At 38.0% G+C, this 25535-nt stretch overlaps 1 protein-coding gene across 1 annotated transcript in view; it reads right to left on the minus strand.

The window, feature by feature from the left end:
* The window catches only part of CNTN5 (contactin 5), a 1534958-nt gene that overhangs the window by 14046 nt on the left and 1495377 nt on the right, over nucleotides 1–25535 (minus strand). The window contains exons 22-23 of the mRNA XM_043897056.1: nucleotides 10492–10678; nucleotides 9935–10047 (exon numbers count right to left, since the gene is read on the minus strand). Coding sequence (XP_043752991.1) covers nucleotides 9935–10047; nucleotides 10492–10678 — 300 coding nt within the window. The remainder of the gene's footprint in view (nucleotides 1–9934; nucleotides 10048–10491; nucleotides 10679–25535) is intronic.

Genomic DNA, 25535 nt, shown 5'->3' on the forward strand with positions numbered 1-25535 from the left:
ATAGAGTTTCTCCATCTTTAGCTTCAAAGAATATAATCAGTCTGATTTCGGTATTGGCCATCTGGTGATGTCCATGTGTAGAGTCTTCTCTTGTATTGTTGGAAGAGGGTGTTTACTATGACCAGTTTGCTATGATCAAGGTGTTTGCTATGATCATATATGTATATGTTATATACATACTTATATACACATTATATGTCACAGTATATATATATGGTATACATATACATGTCTTCAAGTTATACAAGTCATTTCTGTCTTAATTTTTAAAATATGATGAAAAACATGTAAGCATAATCAAATATAGAGACGATACTTTAAACTATTGTGTATCAGTTCAGTTCTGTCACTCAGTCATGTCCGACTCTTTGTGACCTCATGAATCGCAGAACAGCAGGCCTCCCTGTCCATCACCAATTCCCAGAGTTTACTCAGACTCACGTCCATGGAGTCGGTGATGTCATCCAGCCATCTCATCCTCTGTCGTCCCCTTCTCCTCCTGCACCCAATCCCTCCCAGCATCAGGGTCTTTTCAAATGAGTCAACTCTTCGCATGAGGTGGCCAAAGTATTGGAGTTTCAACTTTAGCATCAGTCCTTCCAATGAACACCCAGGACTGATCTCCTTCAGGATGGACTGGTTGGATCTCCTTGTAGTCCAAGGGACTCTCAAGAGTCTTCTCCAACACCACAGTTCAAAAACATCAATTCTTTGGCACTCAGCTTTCTTCACAGTCCAACTCTCACATCCATACATGACCACTGGAAAAACCATAGCCTTGACTAGACGAATCTTTGTTGGCAAAGTAATGTCTCTGCATTTTAATATGCTGTCTAGGTTGGTCATAACTTTCCTTCCAAAGAGTAAATGTCTTTTTTTCATGGCTGCAATCACCATCTGCAGTGATTTTGGAGCCCAAAAAATATGAAGTCTGACACTGTTTCCGCTGTTTCCCCATCTATTTCCCATGAAGTGATGGGACCAGATGCCATGATCTTAGTTTTCTGAATGTTGAGCTTTAAGTCAACTTTTTCACTCTCCTCTTTCACTTTCATCAATAGGCCTTTTAGTTCCTCTTCACTTTCTGCCATAAGGGTGGTGTCATCTGCATATCTGAGGTTATTGGTATTTCTCCTGGCACTCTTGATTCCAGCTTGTGCTTCTTCCAGCCCAGCATTTCTCATGATGTACTCTGCATTAACTATTATGTATGAGTCATTTTAAATTGTGGGGATCACAGTAAAGGGCTGAATCCCCTATTTGGAGTGAATATAAGATAAAAGAACAGCTGTAAGATATAGGAAGCTCTCTTGGAGGAGGGCATGGCAACCCACTCCAGTACTCTTGCCTGGAGAATCCCACGGACAGAGGAACCTGCAGGGCTAGAGTCCATAAGGTAACAGAGAGCCTGATGAAACTGAAGTGACTTAGCATGCATGCAGGATATAGTCAATCAAGGAGACTAGCATGGCCACAGACCCTAAGTTCCCTGAAAAACTGGAGAAATATATGGATGGGCTTCACATTCTATAGGCTGTGGAATATATTTTCAATCCAAGTGTACCTATATCTCAGGAGTCTGGCAGGCTCTAACTGATAGCTAAATGGAATAAACAAATGAAAATTCCTATATATTGATGGATCATATAATAACTAGTAAGCTTTCAGCCTGATTCCCCCATACTTTCTCATGCTCTATAAATAGCAGAAAGCAGAGGTAAAGGGGGAAGATGTATGGTGAAATGTTAGTTGTTCAGATATGTCCAACATCTTGCAACCCCATGGACTGTAGCCCATCAGGCTCTTCGGTCCATGGAATTCTCCAGACACAAATACTGGAGTGGGTAGTTCAACTATTCCCCTCATTAGGGGATAGAATTACATCTTCTGCATTCATGGATTCTTTACCATCTGAGCCACCAGGAAAGGCCCTATATGGTGAAGGGGTTGTATATTAGGAAAGGATATTTCTAGTGTAGATTGAAAAATGAGACTTTGTTTTCTTGGTATGTAGCTGAATTCCTCCTGACTGCACATGTCTTTTCTGAGTTGATAGAAGTTTCTCTTGGTGGAGAGATGGATACTTGGTCTAGGGAAAGCATCAGCCTTGGGTATTTAGCATTTATTTTCTCTTCCACTTAAGTTTAAGTCTGTACAAGGAGAATACGGTAAGTATGAGTTTGCTGTTCTACTTGATAACTTGGTAAGTTTCTTTCACAGCATAAAGAAAAAAAAAAAAAAAACACTCTCAAGATCATTAAGGAGAATTACAGCTGAATACAAAAGCGGAGAATATATCAATAGCTGAGAAAGAAGAGAAGCTAAAGGCAAAGGAGAAAAGGAAAGATATACCCATTTGAATGCAGAGATCCAAAGAATAGCAAGGAGAGATAAGAAAGCCTTCCTAAGTGAACAATGCAAATAAATAGAGGAAAACAATAGAATGGGAAAGATTAGAGGTCTCTTCAAGATAACTAGTGATACCAAGGGAACATTTCATGCAAGAATGGGCACAACAATGGACAGAAATGGTATGGACCTAACAGAAACAGATGATATTAATGCAGATGATTATTAAAGCAGATGATAAGAATAAGAAGAAGAGCTATACAAAAAAAATCTTAATGACCTAGATAAATACAATGGAGTAATCACTCACCTAGAGCCAGACATCATGGAGTGTGAAGTCAAGTGGGCCTTAGGAAGCATCACTATAAACAAAGCTAGTGGAGGTGATGGAATTCCAGCTGAGCTATTTCAAATCCTGAAAGATGTTGTAAAAGTGCTGCACACAACATGCCAGCAAATTTGGAAAACTCAGCAGTGGCCACAGGACTGGAAAAGGTCAGTTTTCATTCCAATCCAAAGACAGGCAGTGCCAAAGAATGTTCAAACTACTGCACAACTGCAGTCATCTCACATGCTAGTAAAGTAATGCTCAAAATTCTCCAAGCCAGGATTCAGCAATACGTGAACTGTGAACTTCCAGATGTTCAAGCTGGATTTAGAAAAGGCAGAGGAACCAGAGATCAAATTGCCTACATCTGCTGGATCATAGAGAAAGCAAGAGAGTTCCAGAAAATCATCTACTTCTGCTTTATTGACTATTCCAAAGCCTTGACTGCGTGGATCACAACGAACTTTGGAAAATTCTTAAAGAGATGGGACTACCAGAACACCTTACCTGCCTCCTGAGAAATGTGTATGCAGGTCAAGAAGCAACAGTTAGAACCAGACATGGAATAATGAACTGGTTCCAAATTGGGAAAGGAACACATCAAGGCTGTATATTGTCAGCCTGCTTATTTAATTTATATGCAGAGTATATCATGTGAAATGCTGGGCTGGAAGAATCACAAGCTGGAATCAAGTTTGCTGGGAGAAATATCAATAACTTTAGATATGCAGATAATACCACCCTTATGGCAGAAAGTGAAGAGGAAGGAAAGAGTTTCTTGATGAAAGTGAAAGAGGAGTGTGAAAGAGCTGGCTTAAAACTCAACATTCAAAAAGCTAAGATCATGGCATCTGGTGCCACCACTTCATGGCAAGTAGATGGGGAAACAATGGAAACAGTGAGACTGCAGCCATGAAATTAAAAGATGCTTGCTCCTTGGAAGAAAACCTATGACAAATGCTGGCAGCATATTAGAAAGCAGAGATTTTACTTTGCCAACAAAAGTTTCCCTAATCAGAGCTATAGTCTTTCCAGTAGTCATGCATGGATTTGAGAGTTGGACTGTAAAGAAAGCTGTGCGCTTTTGAACTGTGGTGTTGGAGAAGACTCTTGAGAGTCCCTTGGACAGCAAGGAGATCCAACCAGTCCATCCTAAAGGAGATCAATTCTGAATATTCGTTGGAAGGACTGGTGCTGAAGCTGAAGCTCCAATACTTTGGCCACCTGATGCAAAGAACTGACTCATTGGGAAAGACCCTGATGTTGGAAAAGATTGAAGGCAGGAGAAGGGGATGACAGAGCACAAGATGTTTGGATGCCAACACTGACTTGATGGGCATGAATTTGAGTAAGCTCCAGGAGTTGGTGATGGACAGGGAAGCCTGGTGTGCTGCAGTCCACGGGGTCACAAAGAGTCAGACATGACTGAGCGACTGAACTGAACTGAACTGAACTGAACTGATACTTCAGTCCAGAGCTATATTGTTGTTTTTGGAAGTGCCAGTAACAGATGCAACATGTGTTAAAGATACTAAGGATTCTAGATTCAGATCCCAAACTAGTGGAGGTATAAAAACAAAGATTTTTTTTTTTATTTGAAAATACTTGTTTGGGAAAAGTAAGTTAAATTAAGCAATTTCTTTGAAGTTTTTTTTTTTTTTCCAGTTTTCTTACAGCTGATATATAATATATTAAGGAAACATGGAGTTGATTCTGAATTGGGAACTGTAAAAATAATCACATATTAATTGATCTGAAGAAGTCATGTATATGCTAAATAAGCTCCCAAATTTAACTTGACTTTTTATACAGAAAGCTATCTTGTTTGAGGGTAAATAATTTGTAGCCATGTCTACAAAAGTCAATTATTTTTCAGCACTTTGCTGGTTCTTCATGCTTCTATTACTCTTGCTTATTAATACAAGTTGTGATATTTTAAAAGTGTTACTATTAAATCTAGAGTTCTTAAACAAAATCCCAAGAAGTCCAAGTTCTCTTGGACAGTCTCAAATAACAGTGAGAAATTTCACTAAATAGGTAATGCTTAACGTTTATCTGAATAGATTCAATGTTAATGTGTTGCCTCTGACACAATTATGAATAGTTCAATTCCATCCTTCTCTCACTATATTCTCGTTCACTTTGAGGTCCCTGATAAGTTTTGTGATGGGGAGACCGGTTTTTTCTTTTTTTCTTTCTCTTAACACATTTGAAAGATACTTTCCATATCATTGTGTATTTCTCTGGTAATATCTTGTCCTTATGTATGTTGCTGATGACTCAATCTCTGGAATCAAATAGAGAAGTAAGATCCATGCTTTCTTAGAAAATGGACTGATCTAACCCCAAACTCTTGCTGTTTCATCTTATTATTTTATGTTATTTTTGTGATTTATTTATTTATTTTTGGCTGCCCTGGTCTTTGTTGCTGCACACGGGCTTTCTCTAGTTGCAGTGAGCAGGGGCTACTCTCTAGCTGCTAAGCATGGGCTCTAGATCACGCAGGCTGGAATAGTTGTGGTGAATGGGTTTAGCTGCCCAACGGTATGTAGAATCCTTCCAGACCAAGAATTGAACTGATGTCCCCTGCATTGGCAGTTGTTTCCCACCCACTGGACCACCAGGGGAGTCCATGGTTTAAATTTTGAAAATAAATTGCACCTAGTATATACTACCTTAACTATGAAAAAGAAGAGTTCAGTGTATCCTTTATGGATCACGTCTACAGATTAAATCCATTTCCCCCCATATTTATCACTTATCAATCATTTTCACAATCTTGAAATTTCTAGATGAGGATTTCTCCTTAATTCATCCACCTTAAACTAGGCTTGACTCCTACTTCTAGTTTCCAGGCTTAAATTTACTTGCCATGTATATTTCTAGTGATCCCTAAGCAAAGTAATTGGCCAAGATAAAAAGTTAAAATAAATTTACCTCCTTTTGATATTGCAATTAATTGTGGAAGTTCTCTCTTACTTTGATTATCAGGAAGTCCTCTACCACAAATTTTCCAAGAATTCTAAGAGGTGAACTCAGTCTGAATGGGTCCGAATCTTTACAATCCCATGGACTGAAGCCCGCTAGGCTCCTCTGTCCGTGGGGTTTCCCAGGCAAGAATACTGGAGTGGGTGGCCATTCTCTCCTTCAGAGGATCTTCCCAACTCAGGCAATGAACCCAGGTCTCCTGCATCGCAGGCAGACTCTTTACTGCCTGAGCCACCAGGGAAGCCTCTTACTGGGTCAATCCTACCTCAAATTAACTCATAGAAAGAGAAATGATTAGTGAGTTGACATGTCCCTAGTTTTGTTAATCTATTGCAACTGCTATACACCACTATGTTTAAGAAGAGGGCTCACCAATGTAATACATTGGTGCCACTTTTGGTCTGGTAGTAGTTTTCTGGGGATGAAGTGGGAATCAAATGGCAACCCACTCCAGGATTCTTGCCTATGAAATCCCATTGACAGAGGTGCCTGGTGGGCTATATCCCTGGGGTTGCTAAGAGTCAGATGTGACTGACACAGATAACAGATTGTCAATATTATATCAGTTTTTTATGTGCAATATAGGGATTCAATATTTTGGCTTCTTTGCTGGTGGCTCAGATGGTAAAGAATCTACCTGTAATGCAGGAGACCGAGGTTTGATCCCTGGGTTGAGAAAGTCCCCTGGAGAAAGGAATGGCAACCCATTCCATTATTCTTGCCTGGAGAATTCCATTCCTGGTGGGCTGTAATCCATGGGTTGGTAAAGTGTCAGACAGGACTGAGAAACTAACACTTCACCTCAGCGGGAATCAAATATTCTCCCTCTGAGTATCACACTGCCCACTCCATATTTGTGTGAACCTCCCTCCAGACGGTATGGGTGTTTTAACTGCATGTAGATCCTTGCCTAGGCAGCTCTTGTGTAGTTCTTTTCTAAGCCATGCTCTGAAAAGGAAGATCCAATCTTGTGTTCCCCAGGTTCCATCGCTTCAATTTATATTCATGGCTACTGTTTCATGTAGCTTATATTCACATTCCTGTTCCATCGTGCCTATGTCAATAGGAGCTTTCACGCCTAGTCACCTGCCCTGTGAAAACTAGACCTTTGTAGGGGAACCCAGTCTCTATCTCAGTCATCAGTTTGAAGTCCCCTTCCCTCAAGGGGCCCTTTGCATCATTCCTGCCAGTAGCTCTCTCACTGGGGATTAGCCCATCTATCAGAAGGTCTAATAAGGTAGACTCCATTTGTTACCAGCAGACTCCTTTTTAAGAAACTAGATTTTCCCTCTCAGGGACATAAGGAGGTGAAACCATTTCAAGGAATAAAAGAAAAAAAAACAAAAAAACACCTCTGTCAACGTGTGCCTACTTGGCACTATTTCTATAACTAAGATGGAGAACATTAGAGATTCTTCTCCCAGCAACAAGGGATTTCAAGGGGTTTGTGCTGTTTTCATTGAGATAGAACTGGCAGGCAACGTTTAAAGATCAATTTCTTCTGTTAAAATATTAAAAATTTCTACCTACTGGGTAGAATTCCTCTAATAACAATTAAAAAAAAAATGATAGCTACTTTTTTTAGTGAGCACTTCCTAGATGCTAAACATTTTACACAAATCATCTTATTTAATCCTTAAGACAATCCTCTATATTACTATCTTTGCATTTTAAAAATATCGATTTCTTTATTTTTTATTTGGCCACATCAGATCTTAGTTGCAGTACACAGGATCTTCCTGCAGGATCTTTTCATCACAGCAGACAGACTCAATTTGCTGCTCTTGGGCTTAGGAGTTGCTGCAGCATGCAGTCTTAGCTGTTCCATAGCAGGTGGGATCTTAGTTTTCTTACTCCGGATTACACCCACCACCCCTTCATTGCAAGGTGGATTCTTAACCGTTGGATCACCAGGGAAATCCCTTATCTTTTTTTTTTTTAAGTTAAAATTGAGAGGGTAACAGGCAGGAAGGCCAGGGGTCTCCAAATGGAGGAAAGAGGCTGCAAGTGCCAGACATTTTTATCTCTCTTAAGAGGCAGGAGGAAAAAAACAGCGATATTTTTTTTCTTCTCCATACAAATTTAAAAGGAGGTTTCTCTTAAAATGCTGTGTTGCCATGACAGCTGGTTTCACCTGAAGCTAACTACTCTCAAACCTTGAGTTAACCAATATATTTCTTTTTCTTATGGAAATGTTGTCTTAAGCTATGCTAATGTACCCCAGACTCTATCTTCAAGTTGGTTCTGCCAAACGGCCTAATTTACTTACCCAGGTATTGTTCCGCTAATCTATGTAAACGAAACTATTTGTGTGGTAATCTGCCCTTCTACAAGATTCAAGTCAATCGTTTTATGGCCAGGGATGAATTATCTGGTGCCATTCTAAATTTTATGACATTCCTTTCTTTTCATTAACAGACTGTGAGTGACTATATAACACACAGCTAAAGACTAGGAGGGGGGTACTCTTTGGCCCCCTTCTGATGCCTATGTCAGAAGCTTCCTCTATCTCCTTTATAGTTTAATAAAACTTTATTACACAAAAGCTCTGAGCGATCCAGCCTCATCTCTGGCCCCGGATTGAATTCGTCTCCTCCAGAGGCCAAGAATCCCGGCGTCTTATCATTCAGCAACAGCCTTTCAAAATGAAGCTCAGTTTAAGCAACTAGTTCAAAGTTACAGAACTGGGATTTAAACTGGTATCTATTTGACTTAAGGGTTGGTTATCTTTCCCCACTCCACACAACACATGGGAAGGCCATGCATAAAATACCCCTAGTTGGGTCAAAATTAATGTTTTCATCCTCCCTAGAAGCATTGAGTGTAAAGAGATGAGTAAGACAGAGGCTTTGCCTTTAATCATGTACAGTCTGGTGGGGAGACAGTGTCACGTAAGGAGGATGATCAATGGTGTGATAGAAGGGACAAACGTGAGCAAGGAGGAGGGTCATCTCACCAGGAGCCCTATGCCCAGCTTCACATTTTCTTCAGGTTGCTTGGTACTTCTTTTCTTCCCTGAGAGGTGCCCAAAGCCAAATGGCTCTTCCAGGCAGTCATATGCTTTCATCTACCATCTATTTTCCTCTCCAGTTCAAGAGACTGCTTGCCACAGTTTTAATGAGATCAGATTTGTTCTTGGTGATCTATTGCCATTTCTGACCATACTGTTACCCTTAATCATCGAAAGGTCTACTTGCCTTAGACTACAAGGTGTGAAGATGAGGGGAAGGGTGCCGAAAGAAGACTAGAGAAGGATACAGGAGAATGGCTCACCTGTTCTCCCCCAAAGATGAAATTCAATGTCCCTGAGGATTAGGACAGATTTGAGAGCGTGTTTAATGTGAGGCTGTTTATGATCCATAATAATTCTAGTCTGTAAGAAGTACTACCTTGACATATTCTTCTTGGGAATTATTTAACTTAAAAACGTATTTCATTTATAACTATTTAAGTTTTTAGCTTCAGAATTCTAGCCCTTTGTACACCAAATACTGTTTTACCATCTCAGATAATTGAACAGCCACTTAAATAATGCTTTTCAGTCTAAAGATAATCATTGAACTATTTAAAAATTAAAAATGGTTTAAATAATAACCATTAATGATTCTGTATGAGTTTAGGAAATAGAATCTGGTATTATGGAAGAAGAATTTGAAGTTCAGCCAATTCAATATCTAGACCACAAATTTTTTAAAATCAGAGACAAAGTTGTTTTTCAAAACAAACTGTCTGAACATTTTTATATTTGCAGATCTCTTGCTGGCACATAGCAGGATGACTTATGTGAAATGTTGCGTCTGTTTTGGAGCCAGCTGTCTCTCTCCATGGTCTCTCTCATATCCCCTGTGCTGACCATAGCATTTTTTTCTTCTTGTGTTTCTTTGCTAATGGAAAGTCTTTCTACTCAAACTAAATAGTCCAGTCTTTTCCATCTGCCAGGACAGTTTGTCTTTGGAGAGAGAATGCCAAGACTCTCTGTCAAAGTTATGCTTGTCCTGACACTGCATCGTGGAGCCATCTTCACCCTGTGTTCAAATTGCTGCTGTCTTTTCTACCCATTCGCTTCCTATGACTTGTGTAGCTGAAACTGATTTTGATTGCCTTGACTTCCCCACTGCAGGAAGGCTGTTTCTAGAACATAGGTAGAACAATGACTGAGAGGGAAAAAATGGCTATGTTATAGGTCTTTTTATGCCTTTTTAATTGCACATCCTCACAATAGCAATTTTTGAGATGCGTGTCTATCTAAGAGAGTGAACACACACTGACCTTGTAGCCCATGACTTCAGACTCGTTGGCTAATGGTCTGACGGGGTCCCAGCCCAGAGAAAGCTGAGAACCCTGTTGCTCCCACCTGAGATTGTTAGGTGCTTGACTGGGGGCTGCAAAATGAAAAGCAAAAGTGAGTGCAAGAGATATGTTAAATACCTTTATTCACTTAAATTCTTGTGAGTATTTCAGTCTTTTCCTGTGTTCAGTAGTTGGCTGGCACCATAGGCTTCCTTCCAGCGAGAATCAGATAAGGAGGGTTTTGCTCCAGGAGTGTCATTTTAATAGCTACTCTGCTGAGCTTTTGAACCCAAATCCTTTTATCTCCCTCCTGTGTCAAAAATCGCTTAGCCTTGTTTCACAGGAAGATAACCTTTATCTACTGTGAATACAAAATTTTCTGAGCTAGTTTTAGAATTCAGATCTAAGCACTGAAATGAGACTAGGAGTCAAAACTCCTCTTCAACTCAGTTTATTATGTACCTCACGTGGCTTTCAGAAATGTTAAAAGATATTTCCCTTTTGTCTGAGACAAACACAAAGCCCCGGTCACTTACGGGATTTCTTGGTGGCTGCACTCACTTCACTGCTGGGTGGCCCATATCCAGCTCCATTATAAGCCCTCACTGTGAAGTGATATAGCGTATTTCCTTCTAATCCTGTCAGGATGATGGATGACTCGTTCCCCCTCGTTTTGACGGTTTCTGCTGCATCTTCTTGTTCCATGTCTTTCCAATAACCAATCTGTCAACAAATTATCACATGACAGATTAATTTTAGTTTCCCCTGTTGAACTTTTTTTTTACCCGTTGGGTGTTTCTCAACGCAGAGTACTAACCTCTATACAATCATGGCTGGTTGGATGTTTCTCAAACCCACCTCTGGGAAATCGTTGCTGTATCATCCAACCAATAGGTTCCACTAATGAGGCCAAATCAGTCTTAACTGCTGCCTGATTTGCATCTGTGTAAACCATAGCACCTTAACAGTACTCAGCAAAGCAGCAAAAGGTGCTACCTTGTAGCCTGGTAGCATGAAGGATCATTCATGAAGTTGGAATAATTCCTTTCTCATACGTCATTGGGATCATTTCCCATTCAAAGCCATCTAGCTTTTAATGAATTATTTAAGAAAGATACATGAGGAATATTTCCTCCTCGGCCCCACACAGAGGTGAATCACATAGCTGGATGAGTTTAAAAAAGAAGAGGTGAGAGAACATTCATGGTAATTTGGAATGGTCTAAATACATAAAAATAACATTACTAGGATGTGGGAGGGTGGTAGAAGGGAATAGCTCTTTGTCAAAGCACACTTTGTGCATTGAGATGATCTTTCCTGGTTATATGCTCTTGGTGGCTGGTCTCATACCAAACTTGATCCCTTTATGACATTTAATAATTATCTGTGTGTATATAATGCTTAACCTTGTTCATAAATTAGAACTTAATTATGCATGAAGGCATTACAGGGTAGTTTTTCCCCCTACTTCTTTACCTTGGTGAAAATGAAGAATAACAGTTCTTTTTCCAGTTAATTACTGTGGTGAAAGAAGTGTATTTCTGCAACCATTTCATCTCCTTCAAGTTCTTTGTCTACAGGCTAGAAAGTGAAACATCACATTTGCAGATTCTAGTATGAGATTTAGGCAGTGAGGACTCTGTGTGAAACTTGATGTATTCTGGAGTATACTCAGGACACCCACTTCCTTGGGTCCATTGGAAGGTACTGGAGGCCACTGTCTCCCAGGAGAGAAAAGGACTGGAGTCACTTCCCATCCCTCTTCCAGCCTAGATGCTGGCTGAAGGGAGAGGGAGTAAAACATGTCCAGAGGAGGAAGGAAGTTAGAAATTATAACTGCAGCCTTATGACATGAAGACTATAACAGCCACATTTTCTTCTTTATACTGTTTCATATCTAAAAACTAATAACCTGGGTCCCTTCCTTTCTTGTGAAAGGGTGTTATGAGTAGGTAACTTTCTATTGTAGTTTGTTAGAGGAGACGGACAAGTTGACTAAAGGAAGTTTCTTGGCTCTCCATTTTAAGGAGATGGTGAGTACATTTTCATTTGTTTAAGAGATATTTGCACAATGTCAGTATGGGACAGTTCCACTGCCAACTGTTACTTTTAGGAAACTGTTGAATGGGGAGAAGGATGTGTATGGATGTTGAGTAATGAAAGGGATATAGTACTTTAGTTTTCAACATCCATTTCACCCTCATTCTAGTGTGTCTTCCTGGACTGAAGAGATGAAAAGATAAACACTGTATTTCCAAGACTCCCTTGCAGTTAGGGCTCTGAATATATTTTAGGTATAGCCAGTCAGATGCATATGCCTGGTATTTGAAAGTAAAAGTGAGATAGATATCAAAGAGATATAGATCGAACTTCCACCAACTCTGGTGTTTGTTTGTTGGTTTGTTTTTTGGTTTGTTTTTTGCCTACAAGTATAGTAACAGACAGTGGAAACAGTGTCAGAATTTATGTTTTTGGGCTCCAAAATCACTGCAGATGGTGATTGCAGCCATGAAATTAAAAGACGCTTGCTTCTTGGAAGGAAAGTTATGACCAACCTAGATAGCATATTAAAAAGCAGAGACATTACTTTGCCAACAAAGGTCCGTCTAGTCAAGGCTATGGTTTTTCCAGTGGTCATGTATGGATGTGAGAGTTCGACTGTGAAGACAGCTGAACGCCGAAAAATTGATGCTTTTGAGCTGTGGTGTTGGAGAAGACTCTTGAGAGTCCCTTGGACTGCAAGGAGATCCAACCAGTCCATCCTGAAGGAGATCAGTCCTGGGTGTTCATTGGAAGGACTGATGCTGAAGCTGAAACTCCAGTACTTTGACCACCTCATGTGAAGAGTTGACTCATTGGAAAAGATCCTGATGCTGGGAGGGACTGGGGGCAGGAGGAGAAGGGGACGACAGAGGATGAGATGGCTGGATGGCATCACCGACTCGATGGACATGAGTTTGAGTCAACTCCGGGAGTTGGTGATGGACAGGGAGGCCTGGTGTGCTGCAATTCATGAGGTCACAAAGAGTCGAACATGACTGAGTGACTGAACTGAACTGAACTGATAGTAATAGAGACATTATTTTGCCTTTCCCCTTCACCCTCTGACTGTGGTAGCAAAACTGAATGGCTCATTGTCTAACCATCAACTTTATGGGAGGTTAAGAAGCCACGTGCAAGAAAACCATTTTGTTGGTGCAAATTATAGTAACATGGTGGAGTTCTGGAACTGGCAGGAACAGCAGAGGCTTCCAGATCACAAAGTCTTCTTGAACGTGGAGCTGTCCTGTTCATGTTGACTTCCAAACAAACCACAGCAGTGGAGTGTGGGACGAGGGCTGGAGACTTCCTGCTTTCAATGGACATCACTGTCTTCCTCTATGTCATGGTCCATCGACTAGCTTTAACAGTCATTTTGGAAAGATCACGGAGTCTGTTAATTTAATTCAATAATTTTGTAACAATTTAATACTTAAAACACTTCCTATTTAAGCTAGAGTAATTTAATTCTTTGCAATTAAAAACTGTCTGACACACCTGCGCAGCTCTTGGGGGAAAAAAAAGTGTATATAGTTAATAAGGGACTTCCCAGCGGCTCAGTGGTAAGCAATCCACCTGTAATGCAGGAGACACAGGTTTGAGCCCTGCTTTGGGAAGATCCCCTGGAGGATGGCTTGGCAACCTACTCTAGTACTCTTGCCTGAAGAATCCCAAGGAGTGAGGAGCATGGCAGGCTACAGTCCATAGGGTCGCAAAGAGTCAGACACGACTGAAACTAACCACATACTCACATAGTTAATAAGATAATCATAATCAAATTCCTGTTTCTCATCCTTGTCCCTTCACAGATTTGAACTGGCATACAGCTGAATGGATGAACTTCAGAAATTTGTTTGATTAAGCTGAAATGCTCTAACCCTGCCTTTTGTATTATGTTTGCCCCATTATTCGTAATTCCAAGAGCTAACTTATCTTGTTTGATTTTCAGCATACTTTTAACTGAAGAAATCTAAGCTATTTTCAAACTACACAATTGAATGACATGTTGTTGGATGAACAAATGTGTATCTTTCTCCTTTCCAATGATTTCTCTGATTTTCAGGTCTCTGTTTCAACTTTCTTTAATTGGATAGATTATTTTAAGTTAGTTAAATACATATATTTGAGAGAGTTTAGTCTGATTAAATTCAACAGATTACAGATTTCGATACAAACACAGATTCCAATACAAATTCTGGACTTCTAAATATTGAATGCTTAATTTGCTGATGAATCACCATGAAATTCAACATCCCAAGTAAAACATAATATGTTTCTAAGTAACAGATTGCTAAAAAATACAAATTCTAGATGTACCAGATAAAACCTATCATAAATCTAAAATTTTTAAAAAAGCATTATTTCTCTTTCTGGAATTTTGAGAAAAAAAAAGCTGGAAGAGTTAGTTATTACCTTTACAAAGAAATATTAATTTTATTTCCTACATTTTTGATGAAAGATAGGATAAATCAGAAAAGCAGAAAAAACATATGGAGTTTAATATCATGCTTATCTAGTGATTCTTAACTTGGAATTGAGGTAATATAGTATTGATAAGTCACCCTATACCTTTTAAAGTTGAAACTTCCTCTTTATTCAATTTATTTCTCCATGATTCAATTCTATCCTGATGATAAATTTCATCAACCTATACATTTTGAACTCTCTATGAGATCACTTGAAATGAAGTTTAAAACATTTTAAAAGACACAAATATCTGAAACTAGAAGCACAGATAACCTATTTTATGACTCTCACACAGTTGGGGTTTTCATGGGTGTGCTTTTATTACATTATTTTATTATATCCTTCTAGTATTTTTATTACATATAGCTAACAAATCATGTACTTATAGTCACATATGAATATTTTCCCATTTTTATAGTAATAATTTATCATATCCCTTGTGTACCAAATATAATTTAACCATTGTTCTTTTGTGGAACATCTGGGTAGCTTCCAGATTTGTTCTCTTACTTAAAATGTTGACATGAGTATGTTCATTGTTCATGTATATTGTTTTCCACACACTGGAGTAATTCCCCAGAACAGAATCCCAGACAGGAGATTATAGGATCCAAAATTATTGAAGTTTTTATACTTTTGAAACAAAAGTGCTACACTGGTTTTCAAATAGTTTGTACTAATTTTCATTTCCAATGATAGTGTATAAATCTGAGAGATACACTGTACTGTTCACATATCATGGTTGTGGAGTCAGAGGCCTAAATTTTAATCATATTTTTGAAATCTATAAGCTTCATATAATGGGACAAGTTACTTAACCACTGAATCTCTATATCTTTATTTATAAAGCAGCTAAAATTCTACTTACTTCAGTTTTATGAATTGTTTTCAGATAGCTCCCTTATTTTCATCCAACTACTTAAACTATTTTGTTTTTTGGTGGCTTAATATTTCTGATTTTCATAACTTGTGGGTCTATTTCCTTTTGTTTTTGCTATTCTTCACATTGTCTTAATTTCTGATTTCATTCCTCAAAATTATTTTTACTTATGTGTAATATAAATAGTGGCAGGCAGGAAGCATGAACTCTGAGTGAGCCAATAGTTTTAGGAGTGTAGATTTGAACTTAAATCTGCAGGATGCTTTTCTTAGTAGATAACCCATTTTTTCCAAAATTGATTCTCCAGGATAATGATAATTTTAACTATGCAGATAACATATTCAATTATCTGATATGATGATTCTAAGATATTCATGTCATACACAATCTGGTTTCCTTACATGAAGTTACAGGATTTAAATCTACCACTGCTGCTGTATGCAGTCAAAGGTTACTGGATGAGACACAGACTTCCCCCTATTTCCCAGTCTTTATTCAGTCACATTTAAAACCATTGAAGGTTTCTTCCCATCTGATTTTTGTTACCTGTTAGTTTTTAAAAGCATAATTCTTACCTCCTGTATTCCCTTGTTTATAATTTAAATTGCACACAATGGTCACTGCTCATTCAATAGTGTACTTCCTGAATTTAATAAACACAGCTCTATTATCTGATGTTATTTAATGTTGCAAAAGTTTTTGCACCATTGCAAGTAATTTATTCTCTAGTAAGGTTAGATTTAAAAAAAAATAATCAAAATGCATAGTGAAATGTAAATATTTTACCATACTTTGAGTTTTTCAAAACTATTAAATTATTCATTCAAAAGTTTTTTTTAATATGCATTATTTACCAAGCACTGTGCCTGCAGGCAACTGGGGATTAATGGTGAGTCCAAAAAGACACTGCATAGGCAGAACACAGAGGAATTTTAGGACTGTTAAACTATTATGTACAATTTACAATGGTAGATACATGTCATACTTTTGTCTGAAGACTTAAAGTGTACATCAACAGTGAATCCTAATTTATTTGTTTCTTATTGAAGTATAGTTGACTTATAATGTTGTGTCAATTACTACTGTATAGCAAAGTGATTCAGTTATATACATTCTTTTTTATGTTCTTTTCCATTATGGTTTATCATAGGATATTAACTATGGTTTGCTGTGCTATACAGTAAGACATTCTTATTTATCCATTCTATGTTTAAAAGCTTATATCTGCTAATCCCACCTCCCACTGTATCCATTCCCTAACCCCTTCCCCCTTGGCAACCACCAGTCTGATATCTGTTTTTGATTCTGATTTTGTTTCGAAAATAGGTTCATTTGTGTCATATTTTAGATTACACATATAAGTTATATCATATGGTATTTGTCCTCTTTCTGCCTTACTTCACTTAGTGTGATAATCTCCAGGTCCATCCATGTTGCTGCAAAGAGTGAACGCTAATTTAAACACTAGATTTTGACTGGTAATGACGTGTTACTGTAGGCTCATCGACTGCAACAAATGTTCTCTGGGGGGGATGTTGATCATGGAGGAGTTAAGGTTAAGTGTGTGAAGACAGTGGGTACGTGGGAACCCTTTTTTTCTGCTCAATTTTGCTGTGGATTCAAAAAGTTTCTTAACTGGAAAAAAAAAAAAAAAAAACAGTAGCCAAGATAGTTACTGGATGAAAAACCACACAAATGTACAATTGTGGTTCAGCCAAGCTGCATTTTGCTGGAGATCTACAGTGTGGACTAGGACTCAGTGGAGGGAGGCTGGTCAGAGAAAGCATCAGTAAGGAAGGCAGAGGAGGAGTAGGTGCAAACGTGGAGAGGTGAGTGGAGAACGTGTGAACCTGAAAAAAACTTCACTTAGGCTAACGTGAAGGCTGAGGGTGTGTGTAGCTCCCTTTGATTCTAGAGGCAAAGGACGGAACCTAATCTTATCACTGGCTGGAGCAATGCAGTTTGGAGCTTATCACAGTTTGGAGCAATGCCAACACATTGAAGGATCTTAAGCAGGGGTGAGCGTGACATGTACATGTGATATCAAATTTTTGTTTTGAAAAGATACACACAGCAGTCAAACATTTTTTGCTTTGTTTTTTCAGCATGTAAATTAGGTCACTCCTTTGTCCAAAACTCTCCATATTGCACTTAGAGTAACTTGCAGACTGCTCACCACAGCTTACCCGACATGATTGCTGTATACTTCTCCAACCTCACCTTATATCTCACATCACTTTGTTCATCACCTTCCAGCAAAACAGCCTCAAACATTGAGTTACATTCTCGATTTACAGCCTTTGAACTTCTAGTGCTGTTTTTACCCATAAGCTCTTTTTACATTCTTTCTCCAAATTGCCATCTCCTTTTCATCCAAGTTTTAGCTAAACTGTGAAGCTTCCCTTGGTCACTTTCTTAAAGAAACTTTCCCTCCCTTAGTCACTCTATTTTATATTACTCTGAGTTTCATTATGATTATTATTATCACTTATAATTATCACCAACTGAAAGGAAAAGGAAAGTGAAGTCGCTCAGTCATATCTGGCTCTTTGTGACCCATGGACTCCTCCATCCATCGGATTTTCCAGGCAAGAGTACTGGAGTGGGTAGCCTTTCCCTTCTCCAGCAGATCTTCCCAACCCAGGGACTGAACCCAGGTCTCCCACATTGTAGGCAGATGCTTTACCGTCTGAGCTACCAGAGATGCCTATATGAATTACTATATGAAACTATCCTAATTTATCTGTTTCATTGCTTGCTTCATATTGGCATTGAGGAGCACTGTATGATTTATCTTAGTGAATAAATGGTTGCAATATGAAGACAGCTTGGAAAGGGGCTGAAGTAGAAACAGAGCAGTTAGGAGGTGATGCCTGAGTCTGGGAAGAAATGGGGATGGCCTGGATTAGCACGGCAGCTATGGACATGGGGATGGGTATGCAGTAGAGAGATCTTTAGAAGATAAAGCCAACAGACTTTGGTGACGGACTAGTTATAGGTGTGACAAGAAACTCTGTGGGCGTTCTCTACTTTAAGGTAGGGATATTTTTCAGTTACTTTGTTTTTGGATTGCTGTTTACTTTGGATTTTTATTGTTGCTATTGTCACTGATTTTGCTCCATCTATTCTGTCTTCTTGGCAGATATCTAGTTGGTTTATGGGCCAAAGCCTTTTGCTCTTTACATCTGCCTTCTTCTCTCTTACCTTATAGTAAAATTTCCTTATTCATGTACTTTGCATTCTGAGTTTACTTCTCAAGCTTGTACTCCAAAGCTCTGGCCTAAATAATTAGCAATATCAAATTTGCATTTGATTGTTCCTAATGAATATTTTATTTTAATTACTTTGGTTTTTATTTTATTGCACTCTCTTTAATAAACAGCATTACTCTTTTAATATATTGATAGAAGAAATATTTTCTTTTCTCTCATTGTTATCTAGAAACTTATGTTTAAAAATTATCTTCTTATTTACAAGAAAATCTCTTATGGGAAAGGAATTCATTCTGAGCCTTATCATTTGTTTTCTTATTTCAAAGATTTTTCTCCTATCATTTCTTTCCTCTTTAAAAAGTATTTCTTCTGTTTAATGATTCTAGGATTTAACCTGTTTTTAATGGTGCTCTACAAAGGAATAGAAGTTCTATTTGCATAGGGATATATCCATCTCTAGACTGTGTATCCAAGCCCAGTGGCTGATGCTGTGAGACAGAGGCCAAACTTTGTGCTGGTACAAGCCTCCACTCATATTCTCCACACAACACAAAAAAATTTTCAGAAGCTTGAGATAAGAGACAAAGCTTCCTGTTCGTGACTACAGTTTTTTCATTGAAGAAAAAGATAAAGGAGAAGGAGGCTAGAGGCTATTTTGTTGCTTGCTTGAACCTAGAAAATAGAATTTTGAAGATGGGTCATTGCACAAAGATGAAAGGAAAGAAAACCTTAGAAAATTGTACTAAAATTCTTGTTTCATACTCCTCATTATGATTGCAAAAAAGATTCTCTCTTTTCTCCTGGTTTCATGGTTACTTTAAGGGATATTAAGAAAACGTGATTTTACATGTTTCCATTCAATTCACTGCCATTCCTAAATTTAAAAATTGTGACTAAACTGACGGTTAGAAAGCAGATACTTCCTTACTACCCTGCTTTCTCCACTGATTCTTCACCTTCAGACACACTTTAAACACTATAATCTTTTCCCGAGTAATGCTTAAGTCCCTTTTATGTACCTCTTATGTAACACCTAAGTTCAGCCATGTATTTCTATTGAGTTTCAGAAATTCCCTGATAGCTCAGTTGGTAAAACATCTGCCTGTAATGCAGGAGATCCCAGTTCAATCCCTGGGTTGGGAAGATCCCCTGGAGAAGGAAATGGCAACCCACTCCAGTATTCTTGCCTGGAGAATTCCATGGACAGAGGCGCCTGACAGGCTACAGTCCCTGGGTTGCAAGAGTCGGACACGACTGAGTGACTAAGCATGCACACCAGTGTCCTTGGGCTTCCTTTGTGGCTCAGCTGGAAAAGAATCTGCCTGCAGTGCGGGAGACCTGGGTTGGGGAGATCCCTTGAAGAAGGCAAAGGCCACCCACTCCAGTATTTTGGCCTGGAGAATTCCAGGGACTGTATAGTCCATGGGGTCGCAAAGAGTTGGACATGACTGAACGACTTTCACTTTATGTAAAACCTAAGTTCAGCCATGTGTTTCTATTGAGTTTCAGAAATTCTATACATGGGGAGCACATTTCCCATGAATAATGAATTTGTTTCGGTCAGAAAAGTCTCTGCTTGCGTCTATTTAGTTGATCTCCAGTTTCCTAATCTCCCGAGCTTAGCACCAGGTATAGTTATTAAATTGGCTATTCACAATCAGTACTCTGAGATACACTGGCAGTCAGCATTATTAGATTGCATGCAAAATTAGCTGCTTTGTGCCCAGAGGTAATTTTACTATAAAGGATACAATTTAATGAATCAAATAAGATAAATAAACAATGCGTAGTTAAGATTTTTAATATTTATGAGACAGTTCAACAGTGATTAGAGGCTCTGCGGTGAGGAAGTATGAAATGCAGCAGGAACATAAGGATGGATATAATTTACTGAATAAATTGTATTTATTTTTTCTATAAGCCGTCACTGCTATCTAAAAATTACACTTAGAAACTGGTTTCAAATATAATTGAATTTGTTCTTAACATGTGTAGTTCAGTGTAGGTCTTTTACAAATGTTAGTTCCATTCCCTTCTTCATTTTAATCTACTCAAATGTTCTAAAATACAATATATTAAACAAGATATTAGGGGAGTATTTTTTTAATAACTAAGGTCCTTAAATGTTTTGTCTGATGAGGGGTAGACGTAATAGTCCCTTAATAGATACTAGTTATATGAAAGAATAAAAGTTACAGTATGAAAGTTAATATAGGTAGAACTATATTAACTTTTTTTAAAAAAAGTATTATGTACTCAAGCATATTATATGGTTAACCACATATAAGGTGCTAGAAATGCAGTTTTGGAAATGTATAGTTTTAAATGCGTATATTAGAAAAGGCAAAAAGCCAAAAAATCGATGATAAAACCATCTTACAGAGTTTGAAAAACAGTACATTTTAAGCCCAAATAAACTAGAAAGAAGGGTATAATAGAGATGAATTGAGAAACAAAATATTGGAATAGAGCCAAAGTTAATTCTTTGAAAAGACCCAAAAATTTGTAAATCTCCTTTGATCAGGAGTCATCAGAATAGAGAGGGAGAAGGAGAGGATATCACCAAATTATTGAAAGAAAATAATACTACTGATCTCGGAGATATTAAAAAGACAATGCTAGAAAGTGGAAATGCTTTGTAAAGTGGAAATACAAATCCTGCCCTAGGTAAGAATTTTAAAAGTCTTGGCAAGCATCCAAAAGCAGACAGAATTTGAAGGAGAGCTTACTCTTGACAAGTTACAACTGTGACAGGTAAGTTTGTGAATGTTTTGCTTGAGAATATGACCATGGCGCCAGGAGTTCACAGCTTTACTGGCTGGAGTAGCAAATGGTAGAGTTTAGTGCAAGAAAAAGCAGTTGGAAACGTAAGAAGGAAATTCAAAAAGTAAGAGAATGACAGAAATTGTAAGACCCCAACCCAAGTATAAACTCTTCATATTTTTGGCTAAATGATAAACAATTCTTGCCTGGGGATAAATACTGTGGCATCTGATAAAAATGTAAGCAGTGACCAAGAGAAATCTACTTTTAAAAGAGCTGCACTGGGTGGGATTTTTGAGCTTGCTGCATTTTAACTGAGTGTATTCTCTAATGACTTCAGGATGCAGAAAAATGACAGGTCTTTAAAGCATGTGTTTAGAGACTTATTGGGCCTTTCCTGATAGCTCAGCTAGTAAAGAATCTGCCAGAAATGCAGGAGACGTGGGTTCGATCCTGGGTCGGGAAGATCCCCTGGAGAGGGAAAGGCTACCTATTCCAGTATTTTGGCCTGGAGAATCCCATGGACATACAGTCCATGGGGTCACAAAAAGTCAGACACGACTGAGCGACTTTCACTTACTTAGAAACTTATTATGAAATACTTTGGGTGAAAATGATATGATGACAGAGATATTCTTCAAAATAATACTATGATTGATTGTTTTTGTTGTTCAGTCACTAAGTCATGTCTGATTCTTTCGCAACCCCTTGAACTGTAGCTTGCCAAGTTCCTCTGTCCATGGGATTTTCCAGACAAAAATACTGGGGTGGGTTGCCATTTCCTTCTCCAGGGGGTCTTCCCAACCCAGGGATCGAAGCCTTGTGTCCTGCATTAGCAGGTGAATTCTTTACTACTGAGCCACCCAGGGAAGCCCTAGGATTGATTGAAAGTGAAAATGATAGTTGCTCAGTCGTGTCCAACTCTTTGCGACCCCAAAGACTGTAGCCCACCAGGTTTCTCTGTCCACGGAATTCTCCAGGCAAGAATACTGGAGTGGATTGCCATTCCCTTCTCCAGGGGATCTTCCTGACTCAGGGATGGAGACTTGGTTTCCTACATTGGAAGGCAGATTCTTTACCTGCACTTTATATATGGCTTCTCGTGGGCTCCCCTGGTTGCTCAGACAGTAAAGAATCTGCCTGCAATTCAGGAGACATGGGTTCAATCCCTGGGTGAGGGAGATCCCCTGCAGAAGGAAATGGCGACCCACTCCAGTATTCTTGCCTTTAGAATTCCATGGACAGAGGAGCCTGTTAGGCTATAGTCCATGGAGCTTCAAAGAGTCAGACATGACTAAGCGACTAACACACACAGACATACATATATAAAACAGGTTATTCTTTTTTAAGCCCAATTATTCATTAATTCATAATTATTGAAGACAAGTGTTGAGTAGAAATTCAGTATGCTCTTTTGTAAATACGTGTAAATTTTAAATATGTGTAAATATTCACATGTGTAAATATTTCACAATACAAAGTTAAAGAAAAATATGTTAAAATCAAAGATTATGGTTATATTACAATGAAAAGATTAAATAGGGATAAATCAAGAAAAGATCTGCAAGGTCAGTGTGGATAAAGATCAAAGAAGGCCTAAAAAATGCAAGCTATATAATGATCATGAATTAGATATGATATTGTAAGTGAATAATTCTACCAAAATTGTTTTATATACTCAGCTCTATTCATAACATACTCAAACTGTAAACAAATCTAATGTCCATCAATGGAAGAATGATAAATATATTGTGGGATACTCACAAATGAACTTTAAGGGAAAGCCTGTAATAATGTAAATTAATCTTACCAATATACTGTTGAGGGAAAAATACAAAATATACAAACTCCATAGGGTTCCCAGAACTAGCAAAATCAATCAGAAATCAAGATATTGTTTTTTGGGGGGTTATTGGAGATTAAGAATAGTGACTACAGGAGACACAAAATGAGTCTCTAGTTTTTCCTAATGTTTTGTTTCATGACCTGGGTTGTGCTTACATAGGTATGTTCACTTTGTGGTAATTCACTCAGCTGTGCATTTATGATTTGTGCATTTTTCTGTATGTAGATTAAAAAAAATCTTCCCTTTTGAAAATAGAGTCTTGGCCATTTTATAATTAACAATTAGTCATTAGTAATTGGCATTTTTATAATGCTAGTATGTCTTTGGCAAAGCTTTCTTTGTGTGTTTGTGTTAAAACACTTTATGATAGTCCTGTTTTTCAGTATAGTAAGCAAGCCCATGTATATATCTATCTCTTCAACACCCACTGAATTAATACCTCTATGCCACAAGTATGTTGTCAGGTATTTAAGTTATAAACCTAGCTCTCAAAAGGAAAAGTTCGCTGTAATTTGGTAATTCTCATATGGGTCATTCTAAAAGAATCTGTTCCCAGTATTGGTAAAATTAAATGGGTTGATATCCACGTTTGCTATTTTATTTTGTGCATGGATGTGCATTATATGATAGAGAGTAAGACTGTGGATGGTCACATGATGAGCTTGAGATGGCTGGATTTAAAAGCAAGGAAAACACCCTGTTTTGAGGTAGCACAAATTCACATTTGTGTCAGAGTGAAAAAATAAGAAATGCTTCTGATTTTGATAAGAGATATAATTCATACCCTTGGGTTCTTTATGTGGATAAGAATATATTTGGGCATATATTTTAGTATTCTTTAAATAAAATGATTTATAAAAGTTTAAGATGGAAAATTTGAAAAGTGATTTGGGTTAGAGAATTTTCTCCATCAAAAAATGTATCTAGAAGCAAATGAAAAAGAAACACAGTATGAACTGAGTTATCCATTATTTTCTAAAAGAACTCTACAGGATAGCTTTTCAATAGGACAAGAGACAGAATAAGTTAAGTAACTGAAATGTTGCTTCAATTTCCTTTGATCTGCTGAATTTTGAAAAACATAAATAGCTTTAGTTAGCCTCCCAGTCTCTGAAAATAACCCAAGAAAGAAATCTAGTGATAGAAACATGAAAGCTATTTGATTTTTTTCAGAATTCACAGAATTTCAGAAAAGGAAGGGTAGAAATAGTTACTTCTCACTGTTTAGGTTTTTTTTTTTTTCTTATTATTATATGAACGTGTCATGTCTGACTCTTTGTGACCCCATGGACTGTAGCCTACCAGTCTCCTCCATCCATGGGATGCTCCAGGCAAGAATACTGGAGTGGGTTGCCATTTCCTTCACCAGGGGATCTTCCAGACCCAGGGATCGAACCTGGGTCTCCCGCCTTGCAGGCAGACGCTTTATATAGTCATGACAAAAAGCTAAAGAGAATCTGCAAAAATAGTTGCTACACACCACCTTTTGGAAAATAAAACAGTCTTTGTGTTTATTTTTTGGTAACTGGTTTCATTTTGGCTTCTTTTCCTCCTTTAATTTATGTCTGAAATTCCATTTTCCACACACATACACACATACCCTTGCACCCTCTGCTATACCAATTAAATGCAATCTGCCTAGTAAGAATTATTGTCAGTCAACAGTGAGGACCTTTTTTTTGTTTTTTTCCCCGGTTTCCTGCTCTGATGATTAGAGTCAGAACATAAAATAAAATACAAAAACAATCTCATCACTTTTTGCCTTAAGAAATCTCCACTACAACTTGTTTTATAGATCAAAACACAATTGGCATCTTTTCAGTGCAATCAATAAGTGGAAATAGCTTTAGTGACACGTCTAAAATGAACTTCTGAGTTACATATCCTCTGCAAGATCTGAAATAAATACATGCAAGTCTTGAACATAGCCCAGGAAAAGGAGTCGCTAGGAGTGTCTTTTAGTGAGAATTGTAAAATGGGACAAGCTGTTTTACCTTTCATTCTTCTTAATAGTAAGCATGAAAAGCTTCGAAATCAGAACCAGGACATCGTGTACTTTTCTCCTTGCTATAAAAATACATTGTTGCTTATTGCTGAAATGAACCCAGCCTTTAAAATACATAGTTAATAAAAATCTTTCAAAAAGGCCACAGTGAATATGAAATGCCTTTAACTTGATAGTCATGGGGAATTATGTTTCACAGGCAAATTGCAGAATACATAAAATATTTCTAAAATTCCTTTTCCGGTTTATTCAGGAAAATTTTTATTAATAATTTACTATTTTATTTAGGAAAATTGAGGACATTCAGGGACAGAAGCATATGCTCATGCAAACAGAAATTTATGCTCATGAAGGGCATTGGCATGGGT

The sequence above is a fragment of the Cervus elaphus genome, chromosome 1 (assembly GCF_910594005.1).
Source record: "Cervus elaphus chromosome 1, mCerEla1.1, whole genome shotgun sequence".
Taxonomy (NCBI): Eukaryota; Metazoa; Chordata; class Mammalia; order Artiodactyla; family Cervidae; genus Cervus; species Cervus elaphus.